General features: G+C 49.4%; 1 protein-coding gene across 2 annotated transcripts; it reads left to right on the top strand.

Moving 5' to 3' along the window:
• Positions 1 to 6062: 6062 nt before the first annotated feature.
• LRRC14 (leucine rich repeat containing 14) lies at positions 6063 to 23145 on the top strand. 2 transcript variants are annotated; one of them, XM_029592217.1, is made up of 4 exons: positions 6063 to 6311; positions 8240 to 8580; positions 13158 to 13805; positions 20582 to 23145. In XM_029592217.1, the coding sequence occupies exons 2-4, from the start codon at positions 8267 to 8269 to the stop codon at positions 21150 to 21152; spliced, it is 1533 nt and encodes a 510-aa protein (XP_029448077.1). In that variant the 5' UTR covers positions 6063 to 6311; positions 8240 to 8266; the 3' UTR covers positions 21153 to 23145. The 2 variants fall into 2 exon arrangements, with proteins under 2 accessions (XP_029448077.1, XP_029448076.1); XM_029592216.1 differs by having other exon boundaries at positions 6064 to 6311; positions 8237 to 8580.
• Positions 23146 to 26973: the final 3828 nt, after the last annotated feature.

Below are 26973 nucleotides of genomic sequence, written 5' to 3'. Positions count from 1 at the left end.
AGAGGCAGGACTGGCCTGAGATACAGGCCCGACATAGGCAGCGACTCCAGCTGCTGCGGGAGACCCCGGGGGCGGCTCCAGCCGCCACTCAAGCCCGGGGATGTGGCCTTAGCGCCGCGAAGAAGCTGATGATGTCGGGGGCGGTCCCAGCCCCGCAAGAAGGCCGCGGCTCCGACCGCGGAGCAGAAGAGGATCCAGGGCGGCCTCTGGGTCGCATGGCAGGACAGACCACGGCTCCAGCTGTGTTGGAGGCCTGACGGCGGCGTCCTGCCGCGTCAGGTGAAGACAGCACGGCCTGGTGAGTGAGTTTGCTTGCGGGGAAACCCGCGGGCAGCAGCGTTCATAACACTATTCTTGGAACCGAGGAGTGAACCGGCCGCACTTCATTGAGAGGACTTGAGATCCCCATGGAACTGGGGAACTCCTTCCCTGGCGGGCTGCCGGCCCCGAAAGGACTGGTTCCACATATTTTGGCGGCCTTGCCCCTGGCGGAAAGAGGAACCGGTGGACCGGGAGGAGCAAAAGCGTCAATTCCCCTGAAATCTCGCCCGCTGAGGAAAAGAGCCTCTCGTCCTTGGTCTGTCCTCCGGTAACTTATGGACCTTGTTCTCCCTCAGCGACTTTATCATATCTTCCAACTGCTGCCCGAACAGCAGTCTCCAGTTGAAAGGTAGAGAACTCAAGTGCACTTTGGAGGAAACATCCACTGACCAATTCCACAACCACAGGAGGCGTCGTGCAGAGACCGCCGAGACCATCGTCCTCCCAGAGGTCCGCAAAAGATCATAAAGCGCATCCACACTGAAAGCCACCGTGGCCTCCAACCGCCTAGCCTGCTGAGCCTGGGTGTCTGAAAGGGCCACGGATGCCTGTAAATCCTGGACCCAGCAGAGACTGGCCTGTTGTGCAAAACTGCTGCATATAGCGGCCCGGACCCCGAGAGCGGACACCTCAAAATCTTCTTGAGCTGGACCTCCAACTTGCGGCCCTGCAAGTCTTTCAAGGCTGTGGCTCCCGTCACCGGGATAGTCGACTTCTTCGTCACAGCAGAGAAGGCCGCATCCACCTTTGGCACTCTCAGTAGATCCAGCATATCCTCTGGGAGCGGATACAATTTATCCATGGCTCGACTTACCTTCAAACCCAGATCAGGAGTGTCCCACTCCTTAAACTCCTTAACCCCTGCCCTCTGGTATTCAAAAAAAAAGCTTAAAACTTGGCTTTTCAGTCAAGCCTTTGCCTGAAAGATAACTTTCTTCTGAAGCAGTTTCTCGGGCAAGGTCACGCCTTCCTCTCCATTTAGTCCTCCCAGATCTTACCTGGGCCCCCCTTCCAAGCCCATCATGGCCATTTGCCATCCAGCATGTCCAGCTCACCCTATCCAGTCTATCACCATATTGCATCTCAGGTCTGTTGCTTAAAATGTATTAATTTACCTGTTTAATTAACCCTGTAATTTAACGGATCACACGTTTTCTAATGTATTCATTTATCCTGCTCCCTAGGTTGTGAGCTTTTCACCTGACATTCAACAGTTTCCTAGTTTCTCTGTAATTAATTGAATGTTCCCTAGGTTGAATTATAGTGAAGTTATTAATTTTCTTGTATCACATGTTCCCTGTATCGCTCCCAGGCGACTGTTCAGTTTCCATGCAAACCGGTGTGATGTGTATTCTATACAGGAACGTCGGTATACAAAAGTTAAAAAATAAAATAAATAAACAAAAGGTCAGACACAGATAAGTGGAACGGGAAAGACCGAGCCGAACCTTGGAATCCCAGCATCACTGGATCCATATTAGTGCCAAACCGGGTATCGTCCTGAGGAACCTCAATTCCCAGCTCCTTCAGGATGACCGGGATAAGGGGCCCCAACTCATCCTTTTGGAACAAGTGGACCACCTTAGGGTCATCACCCTCCACCGGAGGCGAGCCCATGTGCTTGGTCGGCTCGGGTTGAGCATCCGGATCCCCTTCCAGATCCTGATCTGGAGCCTGTGGCGGAGACTCTCCCTCATCTGACTGATCCGAAGAATTGCTGTCTACCGGGCAGATCACGGACCGAAGAGGACGTTTCTCTTTTGCTGCTCCGCTGGCCTTTGGCCCCTGAACCCGCTTTCGGGCTAAAGAAGACCCATCCCATGGACCAGTTGATGCGGGTGACTTGCGGGCCGCCTTGGGCCCCTGAGACTTCACCGCCTTGCGAGCCTTAAAAGCCTTGTGCATTAAAAGCACAAAATCAGAGGTGAATGATGAAGACCCGTCCGAGTTGACCCCCTTCGTTGTCCACTACCGAATCCTCTGCAGCCCCAACTAAGCCGGCCCCCCAGGTGCGCTAGGCCGCGGAGACAACGGGGGGGGGGGGGAGCCCTTCCCCCATAGCTGCTCTCTCAGCATCCTTAAAATGGCCTCCGTTCCCGCACTGAGCTGGAACGGATCCTGGGCCTGCCACGACAAAACTGGGACCCCCAGCCCCTGACGCGATCGCGGGTCACTGCCCTTCATTTCGCCGAGGCAGCGACCCCCGAGGACCCCTCTCCCCCTGACAAACATTCCGTGCAAATGCCGGCATGGGAGAGTCGCGCGTGCTACCGCACGCGGCACAGGCTGCACCACGCAGCATGAGCAGCAGCCTAAATTTAGCCCGGCAGGAGAGAGAAGCGGCAAAAAACAAAGAAATGCCCGATCGGGAGCTGTCCGCGGTCTGAACCAGATCGCACGATACACCCGGGGAGAAAGCTAGGCCGGCAGAGCAGAAGAAATTTAAAGAAACAGAACCCCCCCCCCCCCACCTTTTTTTTCTAAACCTGTGGAAGGTCGAGACCCCCGGGATCACCTGCAGTGGGCAGTTACAGGGTCCTCAACCCTCTGCTCCAAAGCCTCTATTACCAGGGGGGATGGCCCCACCAGGACCTGGCAACCCCCTGGGAGGCTAGAAAGGGGAAACTGAATCTGACCCTTGCCTAACAAGAATAATTAACACAATTAAAGGCACAACCAAAATCCTAAACCTGACCAAACCAGACTCCAGGACAGCACCTCTTCCATCTGCTGGAGACAGAATACTGACAGACTCTAGGTGGCACCTCAGGGTTATATGACAGAGTCCACAGAAACTTCTCTGTCTCCGCCTGCTGGAGGGGAGTAAAACCCCAGGAGTCTGGGCTGATCCAGGTACGTACAGGGAATCCCCTTTCTCCCACCGCCAGCTTGGCAAAGGCTGCATGAGCCTTCAAAACGTCTGCCGTTCCCATGCCGATGGTCGACCCGGCGCGAACTCCAACTCGCATGAGGGACAGGGGCAGGAGTTAGCGTCTGCTTTTTCGCGGCCGCTAGGCCATCACTGCCCGATGAACAGCCTGAGCACAGGCTGACACAATTCAGCCGCAACCACACTGAGCCGCATGAGTGGCAAACCAAGCTGTGCACCATAACACCCACGGCAGGAAGCTTACCTCTCATGTAGCCAACATCCTCGCAGACTCTACAATAGCAAAAAAGAAGCACCCCAGCCACCAAAGGCTGAAAGTTGTCTTTAAATAATTTTATTTTTTTTTTTTGGTTAAGAAACTTTATACTACTTCCCTGCAAGGCTGGAACTCTGAGCTGCAAAAGGACAGACTGCAAAATAGCTTTCATGAGCCTGTAGCTGCCTCAGTGGCCTCGTGAAACGGAGGGATCGGGACCACCAGATTTAACACCCAACAGAAGTAAAGAGCGAGTGTACAAAAAGGCCACCAATCCCCAGCTCGTCCACCTCAAGCAAAAAGGATGGTCTCCGCAGGACCTCTACATCCCTTGGAAGGGTTTTAAAATCAAATATAGTTCCCTGACTGCAGGTTTGCACCCTCTACCATTTGCTGAAGACAAGAGAAATACTGAAGAAATGCAGGTGGCACTCGGGGTTATAAACAGTCAGGGTGATCCAGTACCGAGCGGTAGGAAGAGCTGCGTTAGTGCCTACGGCACCCGTGGTTACCGCCCGCACAGTGCAGCTCACCTACCGCTCGATTCTGAAGCCTAATTATATGTAAATGTAAGCCGCGTCCGAAAAGCCTTAGTCCCGCGCAACCCAGGATACTGGATAGAGCGCCTATACAGGATCCTGGGTGCGCGGGCCTAAGGCTTCACGCCACGCTGGTATCTGTCATTTCAAATGTCATTTGAAATGACAGATACCAGGAAGTCTGGTCCGATCGGATGCAAAAATAAGTTGCTTCGCCGCTGTCATCTCTCTCCTCTCCTCCCGAAGCAGGCCTTGCTCCGGGAGGTGGAGAGAGAGATGACAGTGGCGAAGCAACTTACTTTTCCTTCTGATCTGACCCGACAGCGCTTCTCCCCCCCTCCCGGAGCAAGGCCTGCTTCAGGAGGAGGGGAGAGAGATGACAGCGGCGAAGCTTTCCCCCAGCCCGGACCCGACCCGGACCCCCAACCCGGACCGCTGTCAGTCTGTTCTCCCTCCTCCCGGAGCAAGGCTGCTTTCGCGCCCTGCTCCGGGAGGGGGGAGAAGAGGTGACAGCGGCGAAGCAAAAAAAAAAAGGGGAGCAAATTTTGTTTTTTTTCAAAAGCGACTTACTTTTGGGATCTGTCAAGATCCCAAAAGTAAGTCGCTTTTGGACGCCGGCAAAACTTATCTTTTTTGCAGCCATCAGCAGGAACACGATCTGGCTCCCGTAGCTCCTCCCAACAAGATGGCCGCCTGCACGAGGAAAGCGTACAATTGGCCGCTGAAGACGTGACATCACGACATCACGTCTTGAGCGGCCAATTGCACGCTTTCCCCGTGCAGGCGGCCATCTTTGTCTTCATCGGGAGGAGCTACGATCGCATGTGTTCCTGATGATGGCTTCAGAAAAGTAAGTTGCTTCATCGTTGCTAGTGTCCCCCCCTCCTTTTCGCGCCCTGCTCCGAGAGGAGGGGGGACACTGAAAAGTCGCTTTGCCGTTGCAGTCTCCGTGGCAGCCCCAGTCCGGACATCGGAGGGGGGCTGCAACGTTTTTTACGCTTTTTTTTTTTTTTTTTTGGCTTCGGGAGCAGGGGAGAGGACTGGGGCTGCCACGGAGACCGGCACCCATGATCGCGGCCGGGGCAGGCGAGCGGGGGCTGGGGGAAAGCTTTCCACCTACCTTTACCCATGCCTCTACCGCCTGGGTCAGGGTAGGCGGTAAGTTTGCAGGTTAAACGCGCGACAAAACGGCAGGGAAAGGTAGTGTTAGTCGGGGCGCGGGTTATGGGATGCTAGGTGAATAGCTAATTCGCTCGTTTGCATGCAACATCGCGCTAATTCGCTCGTTTGCATGCAATATGCATGCCGCGGGCGGAAGGGGTTGCCCAGGGAATTTAGGACGCGGTAGGAGTAGGTTAAAGGGGATTCGGGATCGCGGGAAGGGCTAACGCGGCCGAAAACGAAGTTAAAAACGGCTTAGGAGCAGGGTAAACGCGGCCGCACTTTACAGGATAGGCCTGAGTATCAGTAAAACTTTATCTCCATCTGCTGGCAGGGAGGCAAAACCCAGGAGTCTGAACTGAACTGGGTATGTACAGGGAATGGGTAAACGTAAATTGGTTCCTTACTTTCAAAAAATACAAAAACTAGGGGGCACTCCATGAAGTTTGTAAGTAGCACATTCAAAACAAATTGGAGGCAATCCTTTTTCACTCGGCACACAATTGGTCAAATTCCCGGAGCTCTGCATAAACCGGCAATAAGCAAACAGGCTTAGGGAATAGTCCCTGCTTATCACTGTGCAACGGCAGCAAGGGATCGATTTACAGTTTGGAATCTTGCCAGGTACTTGTGGCCTGAACTGGTCAGCGCTGGAAACAGGACGCTGGCCTCGGTCTGACCCAAAATGGCAATTCCTATGTTCTTAACTGAATGTGAAACCTTAGCAGGATGCTGCCAAAGATCAGCTTTTAATGCGTTTGTTGCTTGCTTGCTTTTGGCGTCTGCCTTTTGCGAATTCTCTTTTAATAAGACATTCATCGCGCCTTCCTGAGCGTCGAGCGTTACCAACCCAGCGATTTTCCAAATAAAAGTAGGCTCAGGATTAATTGAGCATAGCGACCCTACCACGCTGCGCGTCCCTTCCGGCACGCGGCATTGACGTCAGCACAGCTTCCGGGCTTCCCGGAAGAGCGCCATTGGTGCGGCTGGGCGGAGGGAGACGGCGACGGGCGCGCCTGCGAACGGGCCGGGCTCCTCCGCTGTCCAGTACCGGGTCCGAGGATGGCCTTTACAACCAAGCGCCGCTGACCCAGGTAACCAGGGCAAAGGGTCTGCGCGACCCCCACCTGTAGCACCGATCCAGGTAAGTGGAGCAATGGTTGCGCGCGGCCGCCTCCTGACCCCGCCTGCAACACTGACCCGGGTATCCGTGGCAACGGGGTGCGCGACCCCGCTTGTGAACACTGACCCGGGTAACCGGAGCAACGGGGCCTTTTCCTGACCCCCCCCCCCCCCTGCAACACTGACCCAGGTAACCGGGGCGTGCGGCCTTTTCCTGACCCCCGCCTGGAGTACTGAGCAACCTGGTCCCCACCCCTCGCGTAACCGCGGCCTAACCCCCCCCCCCCCCCCGCCGTGTCCTCGTCTTCACGCGCACGTATTGGACACAGCAGCAAACAAAGGTGTTGAGTTGGCATAAGCTGCAGACTACTGAGTGGTAATGACAGTGGTCAAGACTTCAGCCTTAACTATTGTGGACAATGATGATGTCACTTTACTATCAAATTTGTCTTTTCCTGAAAAATAAATTATTCCGATTGTATGCTGCATTCCACAGAGTGAAACCTGGGCCTCATTTCAAGGTCTACCACGTGATGGCAGATGAGAAGCACTGGCCCATCCACTCTGCACGGCTTTGGCTCAGGATGTTTTCAGCTCTCATCTGTATAGGCTTTACTGCCCACACCGCGCTCGCTCTACACTGCCACCACCCACAAGGCTAAAGAGATCGCCCATAAACTCTTTACCCTTAGCAGAGAAATCCAGCTAAGTCAGTTTGCAACATATCCCACCACTCTATTTTGTTATGTGCCCTTCCCCTGCCACGCCAGGAAGATGAGCATGTAAGCTTCCAATGCTTAAACCATCACCCATACCCTCAATTCTTTTCTTCAATCTTTTCCCCAAACTCTTATGTCTGTCCCAAGCATGCTTCATTCGGTCACTGTTTTGGTTGTTACTACCCTCTGGTGGTTTTTTATTCTAGATATTCACCATCCTCTCAGTAAAGAACAGTTTCTTCTGAGCCTCCCCACATCCAGCTCCTTGTTCTGGATTTTGGCTTCACTGGAAGGGGACATTATACTTGTTACCCATGTCATTAACCTGCATACATACAGTCTGGTACTGATGTACACCTATTTCAATATAAACTTTATTTCTTTATCACATAGCAAAACACTAATCCATATTATTTATGCTACCCATTTTCTTGTAGTAGGCTGAACCTATTCAGTTCTTCCTAATTCCCCCCCCCCCCCCCCCCCCCCCATACTGAAGCTCCCTGCACAAAACATACTTTGATCTGCAGTAACTGCTGCTGTGATAATTTTTGGAGTAAAACAGTCTGTATTTTTTTCAGGGAGGCTGTATAGTACATTTTACAGCCTGTATTGTTTCCTATAGCTATTACCAGAGGACCAAGATCATAATTTTAAAAAGACCACTATAGGTTGTTTCGATAATAAATATGATTTGCATTCTGAGTATATTGACAGATTGAATATCTATACACTGAGGTTTATATACTGCCTTTCTAATCAATGAAAGGACCATCCAATGCAGTTGAGAGATAAAAATTCATAACTAAGTACAAGATAATCATATACATAATCAAAACAGCCAATACATTATACATACTACAAAAAAAATTCAGTGAAGTGCATAATCAAATGCATAATATAAATCTGCATTACCTCATCCTCTTTAGATATACAGGTATTATGCAGATCAGCAGTGTCAACAAAGTGACTTAAAATGAGGATAAGGGAAGACTGTGGAAGATGTTTCTGTTTTTAACTGCCATAGTCAGTTACATAAGTGATACCATATGACTGAGACTGAAACCCTCTACTGCTGATAAGATGGCCTCACTTGCATTTTGTGATCCTCATATTAGTATTTATGACCACTTATAATATCAGCGACTTCCTCATAGGACTGCTAATATGTAAGTAGAGCATCTTATCCAAAAGTACTCATGAGGTCTGTGTTCTTATTTTGCTACAGCAGGACTCTTTTGACTCCCAGTTAGCCATCATGCGGTCTCTGGTGTTCCTCTGTGCGCAGAAGGTGGTTTCCGACCACGCCTCCATCTGCAGAGCTCTGGAGTTTATTCCAAAGGAGTTGTACCCAGTGCTGTTCAAAGCCTCTTTTGTGGACAGGAAGACTCTCGTGCTGCAGGACCTGGTGCAGAGATGGCCCTTTCCTATTCTCAGTATACAGAAGCTGCTACAGAGCTGCAAGCACTGCGATCGTCTGCTGATCAAGGAGAAGCCCAGCAAGCTGTGTGTGCAAGCAGTGATCCTAGGAGTCCTGGCATACCTGAATCAGGCCATGGAAGGAGAGGAGAGGTAACGTTTGTCACATTCAAAAACTCAACGATGGGTTCAGCCTTTAATTAAAAATGTACTGAATTTTGCTTTACATTAAAGAAATTAAGTTTGGGGAGGAAGGGGAAAACAATTACTTATGGAAAAGACCCCATGTAATAAATTGCTTTGTAAGTTTCCCGTGCCTCCTTTACCAATTAGTGTTATCTTGGTTTGTTTTTTTTTTTGTTTGTTTAAAGGTTACTAGGTTGGCATCATCCACAGCCCCTGCGGGGGGAAATGGGAAGCAAGCCGTTGTGACTTGCTGCTAATAAGCTCTGGAGGATGCCATGCCTTGCCCTCTCAGCTACAAGGGGATGCTGTGGCACAATGGGAGGAGAGACTTGAAGCCTCTGCTCCCATCCTGAAATACTTGACTGCCACAGGTATGGTAGGCATTTCAGACAGACTATGTGGGGAGTACTGACAGCAATTACTGAAGAAAGTTGACGGCCCCGAGAGAAAAAAAAAAGGATTGAACAAGACAACCCCAACTTGTGTAAAAAGACACAGTAAAATGTGCCATGCTGAGTCAGACTAAAGATCCATTGAGTCCAGAGGCCAATCCAGGTTACTAGAAGGTACCTGGCACAGCCCAAAGAGTAGATCTCTTCCTTGTTGCTCACTCCAAGGAATAAGTGGTGGCGTTTCCAAGTCTGCTTCAGAATGCCATTAATTGAAATTATTCTATACTGCCTTTCATCCAAATACACACTCCTAAATCCTACATGTCTTACAGCACATTTCTAGGACCTGAATCTCATGGAAGCTTCCAACAGTAAGTGAGGATCATTATTGTCCTTGTTCCCAATTACAGGTGGACAAATAGACTCGGGGAGATTATGTGACTTGTCCAGTCGCATGGAGAGTTGGTGGAAGAACTGGATACGGGTCACACAGAGAGTCGGTGGCTGAGAAGAGTCATGACCTCTTATATTAGATTTTCCTCTGACTCATGGTTCGGTACTCTTTTTACAGCCTCTGTGTGGGAGAGAGTCACTTTCTTGGCCATCAAGGCTGGTCTAGACAAGGCCTTTGCCGTGCTAACTTGCAGATGGGGTGAGCTGAGCTAGGATCTCATGGCCACTTGCAGAAATTTCAAGGCAGTGAGGTTCTTCAATTACAGACAGGAGGCAACTTCCACTGGAGCTGGCCTCCTTAAGTTCTTTATGTATTTTCATTTTGGCCCATGAAAGGATGGGTCATTCAAAAGCTAGAGAGGCACTATGGTCAGGTAGGCCTTTATTATGCTGGACTGGCCCAGGCCCTCATGACATGTGGACCTCGTGCTACTCAAATTGAAAGAACCTTTACAACTGGGTCGCATACAGGATCCATTGCATCAAGGCCCACTTGTCATGGAGGATCTGGACTCCTTTTGTCTTGTAGCCTGGCTAGTGAATGGAGAAGGCTGAGAAATAAAGGCAAGCACTCTTTTACAGGCCAGGAAGAAGTCCACCTCATTGGCTTATATTCAGGTTTGGAAAGTCTTTTGAGGTTTGGTTTGTGGATGCAGCCAGTTCCCCTTTTAAGGCTCCAATACCTATAATTTTGTATTTTTTACAGCATAGGCTTCAGAAGAGTTTGGCCTTGAAATCGCTAAGGTCCATGTGGTAGCTCTTACCTGTTACGAGGGAAAAGTTCAGGGAGTGTCCTTGGTGGCCCAACCTTAGGTATCTCCAAAAGCAGTTTCCTCTGTGGGATCTTAATCTGATGCTTTGGGCCCTGTGCAAGATCTGAGCCCATAAGAGGCAATTATTAAGGCTTTAACTCTGACGTCTGTGTTTTTGGTGGCAATATTTTCAGGGGACTGACATTTCAATAAAGATTTGGCATTTTTGGAATTATTGAACTTTTCCTGTTTACATTTTTTTTCTGGTTTGTTTTACAATTTGATTTTACAACACACCTGTTGGATTGTGTTCACATGAGTGTGTTTGCCCATCGTTCCACACTTCGTTGTGGGAATATTTTCAGGACAATATATTTCGGAACTACAGGCTCTGACTGATAGGGATCTAATTCTGCACTTTTCAGAAGCTTGTGTTTACGTTTGTATGTTTCCATCCTTCTTGCCTAAGGTGGCTTCTTCCTTTCATCTAAGTCAGTCAGTTGAACTCCCTTTATTTAAGTGGAGTGAGGCTAAGGGTTTGTCACGTAATGCTTCAGCGCTAGCCCTAATAAGCACTTGGGGTAACCCTATAGCCACTCGGAGAGTCCTGCCAAGCACTGCCCAGATCACTTGCACCTGCGCACATACTCCTACACTGGCAACCCTTCCAGCTGGGTTCCTGCTTGCTTCTGGGCATGTTCCCTTCCTGCAAGCTATCCCACTCGTGGTTTTTAGGGACACTGAGATCCCAAACAATCCAGGGGGAGTGTCACAGTTCCTAGGAAAAACACGCACAGACCAAATACCCACATTCCTGTTTGTATCCAGATCACTGCAGGCTCCCGGGTTTACCTCCCTGCCAGCAGATGGAGACAGAGAAAGTTTCACTGACACTGTACATAACCCAGTGTGCCACCTGCAGTCCCTCAGTATTTCTCTGTCTCCAGCAGATGGGAGATAGTATAAAACCTGCAGCTTGGAGAGAAGATCACAAACAAACAAAAAGATTAAAAGGGGTTTGTGAGGTCCTGGTGGGGCCATCCCCCCCTGGTTTAAGGTGGACCAGCAGGTTGGTGACCCTTCTAGCAGCTCAGTCTGTAGGTCCATGGGATGGACATCTTGTGGTCCAGATCCCTCATCTCCCATGAGACAGCGGTGGAACCTGCTGTCAGTTCTGCACTGCAGGCCCAATGGAGCAGGGAGGTGTCCGTTTTATACGGTTTGTCCTGGGCTAGGTTGCTAAAGTTTGGCGAAAGGCCACAGATATAGCCAGTGGTCTGGCTCTTGTTCCTAGAACAGGAACCTCTGCGCCGAAGGAAAGTGTTGGTTTCTATGTATCTTTATTTGTTCTCCTAGAGTAAAAAAAAAAAAAAAATGAGGAACTAGTTAGAGGAATCTGTGCAGCAGCAGGGTCTGGGGGGGGAGCTACCTTAGCAGCTCGGGGAGCTCAGGGATGGGGTTCTCTGCCTGTGGTGGAGACCGGGTATGGGCTCCATGGCACTGAGACTGTTTCCCTGCTGGCCGTTGAGGTGCTGGTGATGCCGCAGGTGCAGGGAGGAACAGCATGTGTGTGCAGCAAAAGTGGCATGGCGTTTGGCGGGTCTGCATGGAGCATTGGAGAAGCATCAGGGCTGTCCTCTGCTGGCCGATGGGGCAAGTGCTGGCTACTGGGATCGTTAATCAGTCCAAGACAAGCAGAGATAAACTATAAGTTTATTAACAAAAAGTAAGAACAGTGAACGAAAAAAGATTTAATCTGTAAACAGGAACAGGTAAAACGTGGATTAAACAGTAAAAGGTAACTCTTTCCACTACTTTCTAGAGACGGGGGATGTCAGGAAAAAGGCTGTCCACAGGAGCTGAACAGGGTCTTAGCAAACTACAGCTCTGTCTGTGCTCCAAGCCAAGACTAGAGAGTTCTCTATCATCAGGGCACAAAATACTAACAATAAGCTTTCTCAGCAATGACCTTCTGACCTGTAATGGTTTTGGCCAATGGCACTGCAGGATGTTTCAGTCTGATATTTCTTCAGGGATGCTGTCAAGGCAGCATCCAAAGCCTCTGATCTCTGCACTGCAGTTCAAGCAAACAGCACCTGCAGGCCAGAACAGAGGAAATGAGCTCTCTGGGGGGAAAAAACAAACTACAGAGCATGCAAAACCTCTGCTTCACCACAGGCAGGTTTCAGGATCTTAATTTTCTTGATGTTTCAAGAATGTTGCCCACGTATCCTAAGGTCATTGACTCTTGTAGGAGTTCAGACTGTCTGTTCTCTTCAGTGGTTAGAGAGAGGACAGGTGGCCTCCAAGGTGACAGTAGCTCACTGGATTAAGGAAGCAATTTAATTAGAAGTCAAGCTTTAACCAATATGCAGTTTGGCTATGAAGTACAACTGCTTCGATTGAAATTCCTTTGCAACATTGAATCTATATACATTACTGATTATTGGTTAAAGCTTGACTTCTAATTTTTCAATACCGAGTTTGCAATGTGAGAAACGATCCAACATCTAACACTGAATAGTGTTTAAAGGTTGCTGTATTAACTTCTAGTTTAAGAGATGCGTGCCAGTGGAATTGAATTCAGACTTATTCGACAAGAATACCATTCGTGTACCTTGGAGTTATTTTATCAAGAATTCTTTTCATACAGCCCCTGAGGCAGCTCTGTAGCAAGCGAAACTCTGCAAGAGTCGGGCAAGATCTAATAAAAGTCCTTTTATACACCGATCCTCTTCTTCGTTTTTTACCGCTGCATAGCAATCTTGGATCGGCTTCCGCTTTGTTTTTTGGGACCATCGAAGAAGTGGAGTATAAATATTTTAAATAAATGTGCCGTGTATGGGCTGCTTGAATAGTTCTGAACGTGGGTTCATTAGACTAATTCCTTGAAAAGAGTGCATTGGTTAATTAACCTTTTTGTGTTTCTTCTTTACTTCTCCTTCAGGACACAGCAGCTGCGGGTTCTGAACATGATGGGGCTTCAGGATGACAGCCTGGAACAGGATCCCGAAACCATGAGCTTGTGGTCTCAGACTGTGACTTTATCCAAAGCCTGTGTCGACATGTCCCAGCGTTACAGTGAGGGCGCCAATCCTCTGCTGAAACGGAGAAAGGGGGCATGCAGCCCCTCAGCAGCTACCTCGTCCCTGGGGAGCCGGGCCTGCGTGGAGGTGCACATGGACCTCTTTGTGAACAGCACATCCTCCGCCATCCTCCGCGAGGCCTTGCAGGTGAGCAGCAGCAGCTGCAGCCCACTGCGGCTGAGGTGCCGGGACTTTCGAGCAGAAGAGCTGTCGATTCGCAGTACCTTGGGACTCTTGGAGCTCTTGAGCCCAGCCAGCATTCGCCAGGTCGACCTTCGGTTTAACAACCTGGGCCTTCCTGGGCTGAACGTGCTGCTGCCCTATATGGCAAAGTTCACCAGCCTCCTCAGTCTGAAGCTGCCGTATAACAATGTTGACGTGAGGCGGCTCTCGGTGGAGATGGAAGCTGGCCTGCAGAACTTTGCTGTCCAGCTGGGTAGGCTGGCAAATCTCAGGGAGCTGAATCTGGGCTCCTCCAGGCTTTCAGGAAGACTGAGACAACTGCTTGGGTAAGTCTCTGTACTGGAGGGAGGGGCAGAGAAAGCTAGTTGTGGCAATGGGGTGGGAATGCTTTTCTAGCTCGCCCACTTTCTCTTATTCCTTAGGGCTTCCAGCTCGATCACAAACTGACCCTACTGGGGCTATGCCCTATGAGAGAGACTTCATGGGCAGTTCCCTGGGGGAGGGGGGAGCAGGAGGGTTTTCCCTTTTATACCCCTCCCATGCAGCTCGGCCATTGCACCGATGCTCTTCAAACTGAGATGCCCAGGCAGTAGTTCTCCCCAGAACCTGGAGCAAGTTTGCACTTGAACCAGCCCGTTGGTATTGCTACTGTCCAATGGCTGAGAATCCCTCTTGAGGGCTGTGAATGCTGACTGCGTTGCATCCTCAGGAGCAGGAAGTGGGGATGAAAAATCAAATCTGGGTCTCCCATGCATCACATTGCCACTTGATCACTTATCTGGCCCCAATCAGAACTGGTTTTGATCTTTCCTAGTCACAGTATCAGAATGGGATTAAAGGTGGGTTCCTGACCAGTCTAGACCAGTGGGGTTATTCATCCCTTCCAGCAGATGGAGTCGGAGAACAAATCTTTGAGGCACTGCTTCTTAACTGAGAGTGGCACCTGCAGGACCCCAGTATTTCTCTGACTCCAGCAGACTGTAGAGCTCCACCTGCAGATTGTTAGTTTAAAACAAAAACAAAGGAAAAACGATTTGTTTTGTTTTACAGTAGTTCTAGGTTCTAGATCACGGACGCTCCCTGAGGTGTTAAGCATCTCCGTGGGCCATCCCTCATGTGTAGCCGGGCCGCAGGGGGGTTGGATACGTGCGTGTGGCATGGCGGCAGCGGGTCTGCCCGGCTAACGTTTCGCAGCAGGAAGGGCCCCCTCGAGCCGCGTAGGAAATCGCAGCAGGAGGTCAGCAGGGTTTGTTCCCATTGCCGCCGGGGAGGCAGTGCAGGAGACCGCAGGGCGGTCAAGCGATTCTCCCCCTGCCCTTTCCCCAGTCAGGCAGGATGCCTCAGAAGGAGAAGGTGAGGCAGCTGACAGTCCCCTGGGATCGGGGGAAGATGAATCGGGGGATTTTCCCCCAGATTTTGTTCTCCTTCTCCATAAGGCCTATTTGGCTAGAAGTGGAGAAAGAAGGCGGGCAAGGGATTGCCCGCAGGCCCCCGCGGCTAAAAAGTCTAAAGTGGCTGCTCGGGGGACTGGCGATATTCTTCAGCGCCTGGGTTTGCGCTGGGTGGCTGCAGAGGCTGGTCCCAGAGACTGTGAGGACTTGATCAGTTCCAATTGGACCCTCTCGATACAGGAGCTAATGCAGATGGGGGAAAAGATGACCCTGATCCCAACAAGTTCCCAGTCCTAGAGGGACTGTTGGGTTCAGAAGGGCCCGATGCTGACGTCCGGTTTTTGGGATTCCCGTCTATCGCTCTGGCAAGTCCTAGTCTGTTTGTGTCTCGATACAAGGCAGCAGGCGCCAACAGTCCTTTCATGAGACAGCATCGGGCAGGGCAATGGGAGCAGAAAATCAGCCCAATTGAAGCCAGTGGTCCCCTCTCCTCCATAGAAGCTGTAGGAGGCGGGTTGTACGAAGAGTGGGAAAAGATTACCTTGGACTTTTGGGTGCTGGAGGTGATACGAGAGGGCTATGCTCTAGAGTTTTTGTGCCCACCTCGGGAGGCCTTTGTGGAGTCTGACATGGTCTCTCGTGACATGCGGGAGGCAGTGTTGGGGACGCTGCAAAGGTTGCTTGCCCTAAAGGCCATTGTTCCTGTCCCTCTGGAGGAGTAGGGTCAGGGAAGGTATTCCATTTACTTTGTGGTGCCGAAAAAGGAGGGCTCCTTTCGGCCCATTCTCGATTTGCAGAAGGTGAATCTGTTCCTTCGGGTTCTGCGCTTTCCCATCGAGGTGCTGCATACCGTGATGGTAGCGGTCCACAAAGGAGAATTTCTCGCCTACGTAGACCTGATGGAAGTGTACCTGTACATCCACATTGAACAGGATCATCAGAAATTTTTTCGCTTCAAAGTGTTGAGTCAACATTTTCAGTTCAGAGCCTTCCCGTTCGGCTTGGCGATGGCGCCCCGCACATTCACCAAGGTGGTGGTGGTGGTGGCTTCGGCTCTTCACCAGGAGCGAATTTTGGTCCACCCATATCTGGACGATTGGTTGGTTCAAGAGAAGTCCATCTGAAGAGTGATGTCCACCTTACAGTCTCTCGGTTGGGTTATCAATGTGCACAAGAGTCAGTTGGAGCCGACTCAGTCAGCGAGGCAGAGTTTTCCTGGCAGCGGACCAGGTGTCGAAGTTGTAGTCTCTGGTCAAGCTTTTTCTTCGTCTGGAGGTGCCCAAAATGTGGGATTATTTACAGGTCCTGGGGTCTATGGTATCCACATTGGACTTGGTCCCCTGGGTGTTTGCGTACATGAGACCCTTGCAACACGTGCTGTTGTCCAGGTGGAGTCCTTTCTCGGAGGAGTTTCATCGTCCCTGCCTCTGCTTTTGAAGTTCAGGTCCAGCCTCTCCTGGTGGCTATCTCATCCCAGTTTAGAGAAGGGGATGGATCTGGAGCCTCCGGACTGGGTGGTGGTCTCCAGGGACACAAGCCTCTCCAGCTAGGGAGCAATGTGCTTGGGCCGTTCGGTCTCCACAGACCTTGTGCCAGAGGAGACGTTCTGGTCTATCAATCGCCTCAAGATGAGGGCGGTCCATCGAGCCCTGGAGGCTTTTCTGCCCCTGGTCCAGGGTCACATGGTTCAAGTGTACTCTGACAACACGGCGGCTGTGGCATATATCAATCGGCAGGGCGGCATGAAGAGTCATGCAATGGCGGAAGCCCGGAGATTATTTGCTTGGGCGGAGCATCATCTCCAAGGCCCTGCAACATTGCATATAGCAGGGCCTGTGCTATAATCCCAACCTTCCTCTCCCACAAGCATATTCATTACATCATTCTGAAATGCTGGGAGACCCCCTAGGTTATTTAGCCTTTAACCTTGTGCATATAATCCAGAAGACCGACTACCTCTATAGCATATAGTAGGGTCTGGAAATTGTGTGAAGTTTGGTGTCTTCAGCGTTGTCTAGATCCTCTGGCAGTGTAGGTGTCGCATGTGCTGGATTTCCTGCAGCAGGGGTTGTCCAAGGGTTTGGCATACAACTCGCTTCGTGTGCAGGTGGCCACCTTGGCTGCGCTTAGAGGCAGGTTTCAGGGTAGAACTCTGTCCAACTGGTAGTGGTAAGATTCCTCAAAGGGGCTAAGATGTTATGTTCTCTGGTGCGAAAGATCTGCCCAGATTGGGAGTCTCAACCTAGTATTTTGCGACCTTTGCAGACTCCCCCTTTCAACCCTTGAGAGAGGCTACCCTGAAGGATTTGATTCTGAAAGCGGTCTTTTTGGTAGCTATTTTTTTTTTTTTTGAGGTTTTTGAGGTTATTTGTTCAGCTCGAAGGATTTCGGAGCTTCAGGCTCTGTTGTGTAGGGATCCGTTTTTGCGGATTCCAGGAATGGAATGTCATTGAGAACAGTGCCTCCCTTTGATCCTACGGTGGTGTCTGCCTTTCATGTTAATCAGATGGGTAGATCTTCTGGGTTTACCAGAGTGCTTGAAAGAGTCTCCTTAGGATACAGAATTATAGCTTCTGGATGTGCGGCAAATACTACTTCGGTATTTGTAGGTTACTAATGCTTTTCGTCACTCAGATCATATGTTTGTCCTCTTCAGTGGACTGAAGAAAGGGGACAAAGCCTCATAAGAAAATAAGAACATGCCATACTGGGTCAGACCAAGGGTCCATCAAGCCCAGCATCCTGTTTCCAACAGTGGCCAATCCAGGCCATAAGAACCTGGCAAGTACCCAAACACTAAGTCTATTCCATGTTACCATTGCTAATGGCAGTGGCTATTCTCTAAGTGAACTTAATAGCAGGTAATGGACTTCTCCTCCTTTTTTAAACACTGCTATACTAACTGCACTAACCACATCCTCTGGCAACAAATTCCAGAGTTTAATTGTGCGTTGAGTAAAAAAGAACTTTCTCCGATTAGTTTTAAATGTGCCCCATGCTAACTTCATGGAGTGCCCCCTAGTCTTTCTATTATCCGAAAGAGTAAATAACCGATTCACATCTATCCGTTCTAGACCTCTCATGATTTTAAACACCTCTATCATATCCTTCCTCAGTCGTCTCTTCTCCAAGCTGAAAAATCCTAACCTCTTTAGTCTTTCCTCATAGGGGAGTTGTTCCTTTCCCCTTATCATTTTGGTAGCCCTTCTCCATCGCAATTATATCTTTTTTGAGATGCGGCGACCAGAATTGTACACAGTATTCAAGGTGCGGTCTCACCATGGAGCGATACAGAGGCATTATGACATTTTCCGTTTTATTCACCATTCCCTTTCTAATAATTCCCAACATTCTGTTTGCTTTTTTGACTGCCGCAGCACACTGAACAGACTATTTCAATGTGTTATCCACTATGACACCTAGATCTCTTTCTTGGGTTGTAGCACCTAATATGGAACCCAGCATTGTGTAATTATAGCATGGGTTATTTTTCCCTATATGCATCACCTTGCATTTATCCACATTAAATTTCATCTGCCATTTGGATGCCCAATTTTCCAGTCTCACAAGGTCTTCCTGCAATTTATCACAATCTGCTTGTGATTTAACTACTCTGAACAATTTTGTGTCATCTGCAAATTTGATTATCTCACTCGTCGTATTTCTTTCCAGATCATTTATAAATATATTGAAAAGTAAGGGTCCCAATACAGATCCCTGAGGCACTCCACTGTCCACTCCCTTCCACTGAGAAAATTGTCCATTTAATCCTACTCTCTGTTTCCTGTCTTTTAGCCAATTTGCAATCCACGAAAGGACATCGCCACCTATCCCATGACTTTTTACTTTTCCTAGAAGCCTCTCATGAGGAACTTTGTCAAACGCCTTCTGAAAATCCAAGTATACTATATCTACCGGTTCACCTTTATCCACATGTTTATTAACTCCTTCAAAAAAGTGAAGCAGATTTGTGAGGCAAGACTTGCCTTGGGTAAAGCCATGCTGACTTTGTTCCATTAAACCATGTCTTTCTATATGTTCTGTGATTTTGATGTTTAGAACACTTTCCACTATTTTTCCTGGCACTGAAGTCAGGCTAACCGGTCTGTAGTTTCCCGGATCGCCCCTGGAGCCCTTTTTAAATATTGGGGTTACATTTGCTATCCTCCAGTCTTCAGGTACAATGGATGATTTTAATGATAAGTTACAAATTTTTACTAATAGGTCTGAAATTTCATTTTTTAGTTCCTTCAGAACTCTGGGGTGTGTACCATCCGGTCCGGGTGATTTACTACTCTTCAGTTTGTCAATCAGGCCTACCACATCTTCTAGGTTCACCGTGATTTGATTCAGTCCATCTGAATCATTACCCATGAAAACCTTCTCCATTACGGGTACCTCCCCAAAATCCTCTTCAGTAAACACCGAAGCAAAGAAATCATTTAATCTAAGGCTACCATATCTCGTTGGCTTAGGGAGGCCATTTGTTCGGCTTACGTTTGTAAGGGACGACAAATTCCTGTCTGCTTGCGGACGCATTCCACTAGGGCAAAGCTTCCTGGGCTGAGTGTCAACTTCTGTTGCCACAGGAGATTTGTAGGGCAGCAGTGTGGTCCTCAATTCATACATTTACCAGGTGTTATCATCTGGATGTCAGGGCACAGGATGAGCTGTCCTTGGTGGAGTGTCCTGCATGTGGGTCTTTTGGGGGCTCGCCCAGTTTAGGGGTGCTTGGGTACATCCCACTGGTCTGGACTGATCTGAGTATGTTCAGGAGGAAAATTGGTTCTTACCTGCTAATTTTCGTTCCTGTAATACCCCAGATCAGTCCAGAGACCCTCCCGTTTGATGCCGAAAGACTGATTTTCTGCCAAGTTTTGCTGCTTAGTACAGAATTTTTCTCTTAGAGGGCAGTTATAGGATTCACTTCCTTGTCTTGTTTGGTTCTTGACAAACAAGGTTTATAGTTCAGGGGTATTCACCCTTTAGTTCCCTATATCTATGTGAAGGGGTTTCTAAAGTATCTTGGCTTGGGTACAGGTCAATACTGAGGTTCTGCAGGTGCCACTCTTGGTTAAGAAGCAGTGCTTCAAAGTTTTTTGTTCTCTGCCTCCATCTGCTGGTAGGGATGCATAAACCCACTGGTCTGGACTGATCTGGGGTATTACAGGAATGAAAATTAGCAGGTAAGAACCAATTTTCCTATATTGGGGCAGCCTGATGGACTCCTAACACGCTGAAGCTCTTGCTTTAAGGGGCCCAGGACGAGACGTACTGAAACAGCATTTGCAGTCCCTCAGAAGAAAGGCACGATTAGTGCAGATACTGTGTTTCTTACTGACATCCTTACTGATCCAAGTAATTTCTTACATCTATGCAATTACCTGGCTTGAAAGAGGAATGTTTTCGTCCTGTACAATATGACTAAAGAAAACCACATTTCAGGAGTCATGCACATCTTTATCACGGGGAGTCTGGGCCTGTAACTGCTTACCCTCCGCAGGTGCTCGCTGCATGCTTTTCTCAGCCCGCAGCACTGCACCTGAGGGGCAAGACTAGAGATACTGCATCCCTTCCAGAAAACAGATACATTTTCTTTACCTAAATCATTAAGAAAATGAACTACACTGACCAGAGAAACCTGGAGCCCTGTGCTAATGTTGCTGTAATAGTAATGTAACTTCAGCTTGTTTAATATTAATCTGTTGCAGTGGCTTACAGAAACCTCTCGAAAGCCTGGAGCTGGCCTTCTGCTACCTCTTGCCCTCCGATTTAACTTACCTCTCCAGAAGTCTCCACGCCGCCTCCTTGAAGAAGTTGGACCTCAGCGGCAACAGCCTGTGTGAGCCCCTCCTGCAGCCCTTCCAGCTCCTGCTGAGCGAGGCCTCTGGCTCCCTGCTGCACCTGGACGTCATGGAGTGCAAACTGATGGACTCCCACCTGGGCGCCGTGCTGCCCGCGCTCTGCCGCTGCACGCACCTGCGCTACCTGGGCATCTTCTGCAACCCCATCTCCACCCGGGGGCTGAAGAGGCTGCTCCAGAGCACCCTGCCCCTGCCCGACTTACGGCTGGTCATTTACCCCTACCCTATGGACTGTTACAGCGAGAGCCTGCTGTGGCCCGCCTCCTCCTCCAGCTTCCTGGACAGCTCCTTTGACCAGGAGAAACTCTCCCAGGTCAATGCCGAGCTGCAGCAGATGCTGGCGCACTCTCAGCGGACGGACGTGGTCTGGAGCACAGACATGTACCGGTACAAAACCCTGGAGTATTTGAACTTATAAGTACGTAAGAAGGATAAACAGCATGCGAGGTGCCACCCTGGCTGCGTGTCCTGTCTATTTCCCCCTCTTGGCTCCTGGAATTGGTAGCATGGTCCTCCAGTTTGAAAGCTCCCCTCTGCTGCTGGAAGTCATTGTGCACACAAGGAGGCCTCCAGGATTCCGGGCTGCGTCTACCCCTAAAAATCCCTTTCTATAAACCCACAGTTACTAGAGAAAAGGGGAAGCTGGGGCTGTTCCCTCTGTGGCCGAGGGTAGCAGTCCATAAACATGCCCAGTTGGAGTGCTCAAGTTTTTGCCTCTGTTACCATAGAGCTGGCATAAGGGGTCATACAAGGTCAGAGCGAGGGTCCATCAAGCCCAGCATCCTGATTCCAACAGTGGCCAATCCAGGCTACAAGTACCTGGCAAATACCCAAACACTAAGCAGATCCCATGCTACTGCTGTTAGTGATAGCAGAGGCCGTTCCTTAAGTCAGCTTGATTAATAGCAGGTACTGGACTTTGCCAAACCTTTTTTAAACACTCACTGCACTCTGGGAGGCAGTTTTCATGCTTTGGAAAGGGCTAGGCCCTCCATCGCTGCTGCTTCTGCTTGATTTCCATATAAAATGGGCTCAGAGAGGAAAGATTGGACACATTCAGCTCTGCTCCATGAAAGAGAAGGTGCCTGCTACATGTGTTAGAAGCCCTTTAAGTGCTTCTTTTTTCATTTGCCAAAGCCTGGGAAAGAGGAATGCAGCACAGGGGCTGTCCCTGGCCTGGTCACTAAAAAAACATAGAGAGAGGAAATATTAAACCGGCCTGGTATGGTGTAACCTCTGCCCCTGCCAGCCTACAGGCGCACGTGGCACTTGTACTGCATTCACAGAAGATGGCGGCAGCCTGAGCCCACTCCACGGGAGCCACTTGGCAAGTTGCCTCATCACACAGACTGATGTGGGTCATTTCACTGAGGTCAGGGAGGGCTGGACATTTCTACCACCGCAGAATTTTAATTTAAGAAGTTCATCCTTGCAAAAGTGCCCTCCGTTGGCATGTGGTATTCACCCCAGCCCTCAACAGTCACCAACAGCTTGAGTTTTCAGGATCTCCCTAATGAATATGCAGGAGATAAATTTGCATACAGACTGCCTCCATTGTGCATACCAGAACCCGTTTTTTCTGTGCCCGGCGCAGATATTCAATATTGCACCCGCTTGACTTACCAGTGGCTGTTCTGGCACAGCAAGGTACAGCCTTCTCTCTTCCCTTCCTTTCCCCCCTACCGCCACCACTTGCCTTGGGTCCCTCTCCCCACTGTTTTGTTCTGTACCCCTTTTTGACCCTCACCCACTCCTTAGCCTGCATTCCCTTTTCTCTCCCCCCCCCCTCCATGCCTTCTCCAGCAGCATCCTTTAACTCTCTTCCACCCATCCCCCTGCCTCCCAGCTTCCCTCTCCCAACCATCTGCGCAGCGACAGCAGCCGTAGCTCCCTTTTCTGTCTCTATCCTTCCTCTCGGGCTGCACTGCTGTCGATCTTTGTGCAGGGGCAGTAGCGATAGCGGCAGGAACTTAAATTACAAATCAGCACATGGCCTGTGTGCTAATCCCACCCTCCTCTCCCACAAGCATATTCATTATATCATTCTGAAGAGCTGGGAGACCTCCCCCCCTCCCTAGGTTATTTAGCCTTTAACCTTGTGCCTCCTTCCCAATTCATTTTCAGGCCCATAGCCACCCCTGCAATTCTGATAATTAAACTAAATAATCATCTTGTTCCCTCCCACCATAGCCCTTGCCAGAACAATCCTCTAAAATCAAGTACTGGGTCACGATGGTTTTTAAATATTAAACTTTGTTTTGTGTGTATGTATATATCATAAATAAGTTTCAGAAATTGTCACAGTATCTAACGAATGTAGTCATCTGTAATTTTTCAAGAGACTTGAAAAAAAAAAAAACAACCACCCCAAGAACTTTGTAAATTTATCAATTAAAAGAAATTGCCTTCAACCAGTGTAGTATGAATCTCTGAAATGGCTGGCTGGCCTGAACGGAGATGTTTCCCCTTACTACTCACCCTAGGAAAAGCATTCAAATTCTGTTGTCACTTCAGCAACAGTGACACAAAGTCCCTCCATTATCAGGCACTTTGTGAAGTACCACAAAAAGTCACTCAGAACCCCCATAGCAAACCTGCCACTCCACAACAGCACTAATTCCCAGAACGCCAACAGCAACAGCCCTGCATGAAAAGGCAACAACACTGCAGCTATTCCAGCTGGCCCTAAAACACCAATACACCACCTAGGGGGAAAACAGCACACGTGGGACTGCTGTAGCTCCCTCTATATAACCTGCAGTCTAGCAGAAGGTGTCACTTCATTTTCACATACATAATACCGACCCTCACTCAATATGGAATAAGAGAACACAAATAAAAAATAGAAATATGCAGACAAAACTTATATTCTGCTTTGATCTGCCATCCACTCTGGCTTAACACCTTCCCCTCTGCCATTCACGTTCCTGCAGGAGGGGAGGTGGGGAACAAGAGAAGAGGGAGCAGATGCCTCTTCTGTGCTTTGCGTGGTAGTCTGTGCCAGGCTCATCCTCCCCCACCATCCTGGGAGAGGCTGGCACAGGAAGCAGAAGGCTGCTCTTCACTGCTTGAGATTCAGGGCACTGGCCAGGAGTCATCAGCTGCCTATCACTAAAAGCAGTCCTGCTGATCACGCCCCTTTATGCTTGACAATGGGGGCAGCTGCCCCTCCCCTTCTAGTTCTGGCTCTGTCCATTGTATGCAAATCTAATCTCATGCTTATTCATGAGGGATATCCTGAAACCCTTATCTGTTGGTAGTGAATAACACTATGGGCCCTTCAATATAAGTGAGTGATAGGCATGATGTCTCATGCTATAAATAAGGTCTGTCCTTGAGAGCCATAACTGGGCTGATCTTCAAAATATCCCTAAATAAACATGCATAAGAAATTTGCATATAATTCAGGCATTGTTCTTGCAAATCTGTCTCATGCATATTCAGTAGGGATATCCTGAAAACTAGGCCTATTTGTAATCTACTCCTGCTATAGACATCCACTTTTATTGCTTTTTTCAGCAAAAGGACTGTGAAAAGAGATCTCTCTCCGTCCCATACATACTGAGACAGCTTGCTGAGGCAGGTAACTGACTTACACAGATTCCAACTGCTGATACAGTAGATTTATCAAATCAAGGCTTGTGCTTCATCAACCAGCACCACGTGATTAAGCTCCTGTGCCAACACTGAAACCATTCACCCCGTAGAGTTTTTAGGAATTGGACAATGAATATACATGAAAAGTTTCCATACATTAGAGATCCTTTTTACACATATTTATCTCATAGATACTCATTGTGGATGTCCTGTAAGGCCAAATGACAAGTAGAGGAATCAATGCAAGAAGGTGTTAATAATAAGCAGAGCTACATCACAGCATGCTCCAGCTTCAGGCCCATTGCGGCTTAGAAAGCAAACCACAGTAAATAACCATAGGCACGGGAATGTTTGACATTTTGCTCCTGGAATATTTAATAACCTGCTAGTCCACCACGGGCTGTGCACATAAAGATCCTGATGGTTACAGCACAGCTGGGCTCTACAGCTAATTCCTTTCATGCATATTCGGGCTTGCAGCTGGGTCTACAAGCCCAACTGTTACTCAAAAGTTATAAAATCCAATTTATATTAGCTTTACCGAGCATTCCAGCAGCAGGAAGCAGTGCAGAATGCTGGGGCTAGAGTGGTGGCAGCACAGCAGAGCCTGGGATGAACAAGGACTCCCCAAGCTAGGATGCCATCACAGCATCTGGAAGTGGGAGGGTGGTTACATCACAGTGCCTGCAAGCAACAGTGAATGCTAAGGAAAATGTGACATCAGCGAGCCAGGGATGGTGTTAAAAACAACTACTACTATTGTTTATCATTTGTAAAGTGCTACTGGACAGATACACATAAGAGACAATCCTGGCTCTGTGGGCTTACAGTCTAGGCAGGACAAATATACATGACAGTAGACTCTATGCGAAGTGAATTCAGCCACAGAAATGCTTCTTTAGAAAACGGCAACAGCTATGTATGCAAAATTATACACAGATATGTACTTTTACACAGAAGGGGCGGTGTTCTAGCGGATGGAAGTTTGATGGGGCTGGAGGGGAGGGTATCTCAGAGCCTGAGAACAGCAATGAATCCTGGGGATAGGGTGACAGCACAAACAGGCTGATACAGTACAGTGCGCTCCACCGGGGCGCACTGTTAGCCTGCTATTGGACGCACGTTACCTAATAGCGTCCTCAACATGCAAATGCATGTTGATGGCCCTATTAGGTACGCACGCGGGATACAGAAAGTAAAATGTGCAGCTAAGCCGCACATTTTACTTTCAGAAATTAGTGCCGACCTTAATTTCTTCCAGTACCGGGAAAGTGCACAGAAAAGCAGTAAAAACTGCTTTTCTGTGCACCCTCTGACTTAATATCATGGCGATATTAAGTCGGAGGTCCCAAAGAGTAAAAAAATAAAATAAAAATTTGAATTCGGCCCGTGGCTGTCAGCGGGCTCGAGAACCGATGCCAGCAAAATTGAGCGTCTGCTGTCAAACCCGCTGACAGCCGCCGCTCCTGTCAAAAAGGAGGCGCTAGTGTCCCTAGCGCCTCCTTTTCCCCATTTCTACCGCGCCACCTAATTTGAATACTGCATCGCGCACACCGGCGAGGGTCCGCTGTGCGCGCCGGGAGAGCAGGCGTTCGTCCACTCTCCCGCGGACTTTACTGAATCGGCCTGAGAGACAGGGAATGCTGGGGACTGTGTAACATCACAGAGCCTGGAGGCAGTGAATGTTGGGGCAGGTCTAACACCACCCAGCCTGGGAGCAGTGGGGAATGCTGGGGCTAATCTGACATCACAGAGCCTGGGAACAGCAAGGAATCCTTGGGGGGGGGGGGGGGGGGGGGGAGGGACATCACCATCCTGGGAGTAGTGGGGAACGCTAGGGCTAATCTGACATCACAGAGCTTGGGAACAGCAATGAATCCTGGGGGGGGAGTGACATCACCATCCTGGGAGCAGTGGGGAACGCTAGGGCTAATCTGACATCACAGAGCTTGGGAACAGCAATGAATCCTGGGGGGGGAGTGACATCACCATCCTGGGAGCAGTGGGGAACGCTAGGGCTAATCTGACATCACAGAGCTTGGGAACAGCAATGAATCCTGGGGGGGGAGTGACATCACCATCCTGGGAGCAGTGGGGAACGCTAGGGCTAATCTGACATCACAGAGCTTGGGAACAGCAATGAATCCTGGGGGGGGAGTGACATCACCATCCTGGGAGCAGTGGGGAACGCTAGGGCTAATCTGACATCACAGAGCTTGGGAACAGCAATGAATCCTGGGGGGGAAGTGACATCACCATCCTGGGAGCAGTGGGGAACGCTAGGGCTAATCTGACATCACAGAGCCTGGGAACAGCAAGGAATCCTGGGGGGGGGTGACATCACCATCCTGGGAGCAGTGGGGGGGGGGGGGGGAAGTGACATCACCATCCTGGGAGCAGTGGGGAATGCTGGGGCTAATCTGACAGCACAGAGCCTGGGAACAGCAAGGAGTACAGGGGAAGGGGAGATAGTGACCGCCTCTGCAAGCTGGCAATAGGGTAACCACCAAATTCAGAGGAGCCATTTGAGAATTTTAGGTAAACCATAAGGGTCCTGAATATTTTCAAAGACAGCCTGGCTTAATTGAAAAATCTTTCCAACCTCAGCATGCAGTAGCTGTCGCACTGAAGTCAACTGTACA

This window comes from Rhinatrema bivittatum, chromosome 2 (genome assembly GCF_901001135.1).
Source record: "Rhinatrema bivittatum chromosome 2, aRhiBiv1.1, whole genome shotgun sequence".
Taxonomy (NCBI): domain Eukaryota; kingdom Metazoa; phylum Chordata; class Amphibia; order Gymnophiona; family Rhinatrematidae; genus Rhinatrema; species Rhinatrema bivittatum.
Note: the sequence above shows the minus strand (reverse complement) of the source record. Positions and strands in the feature narration are given on the sequence as shown.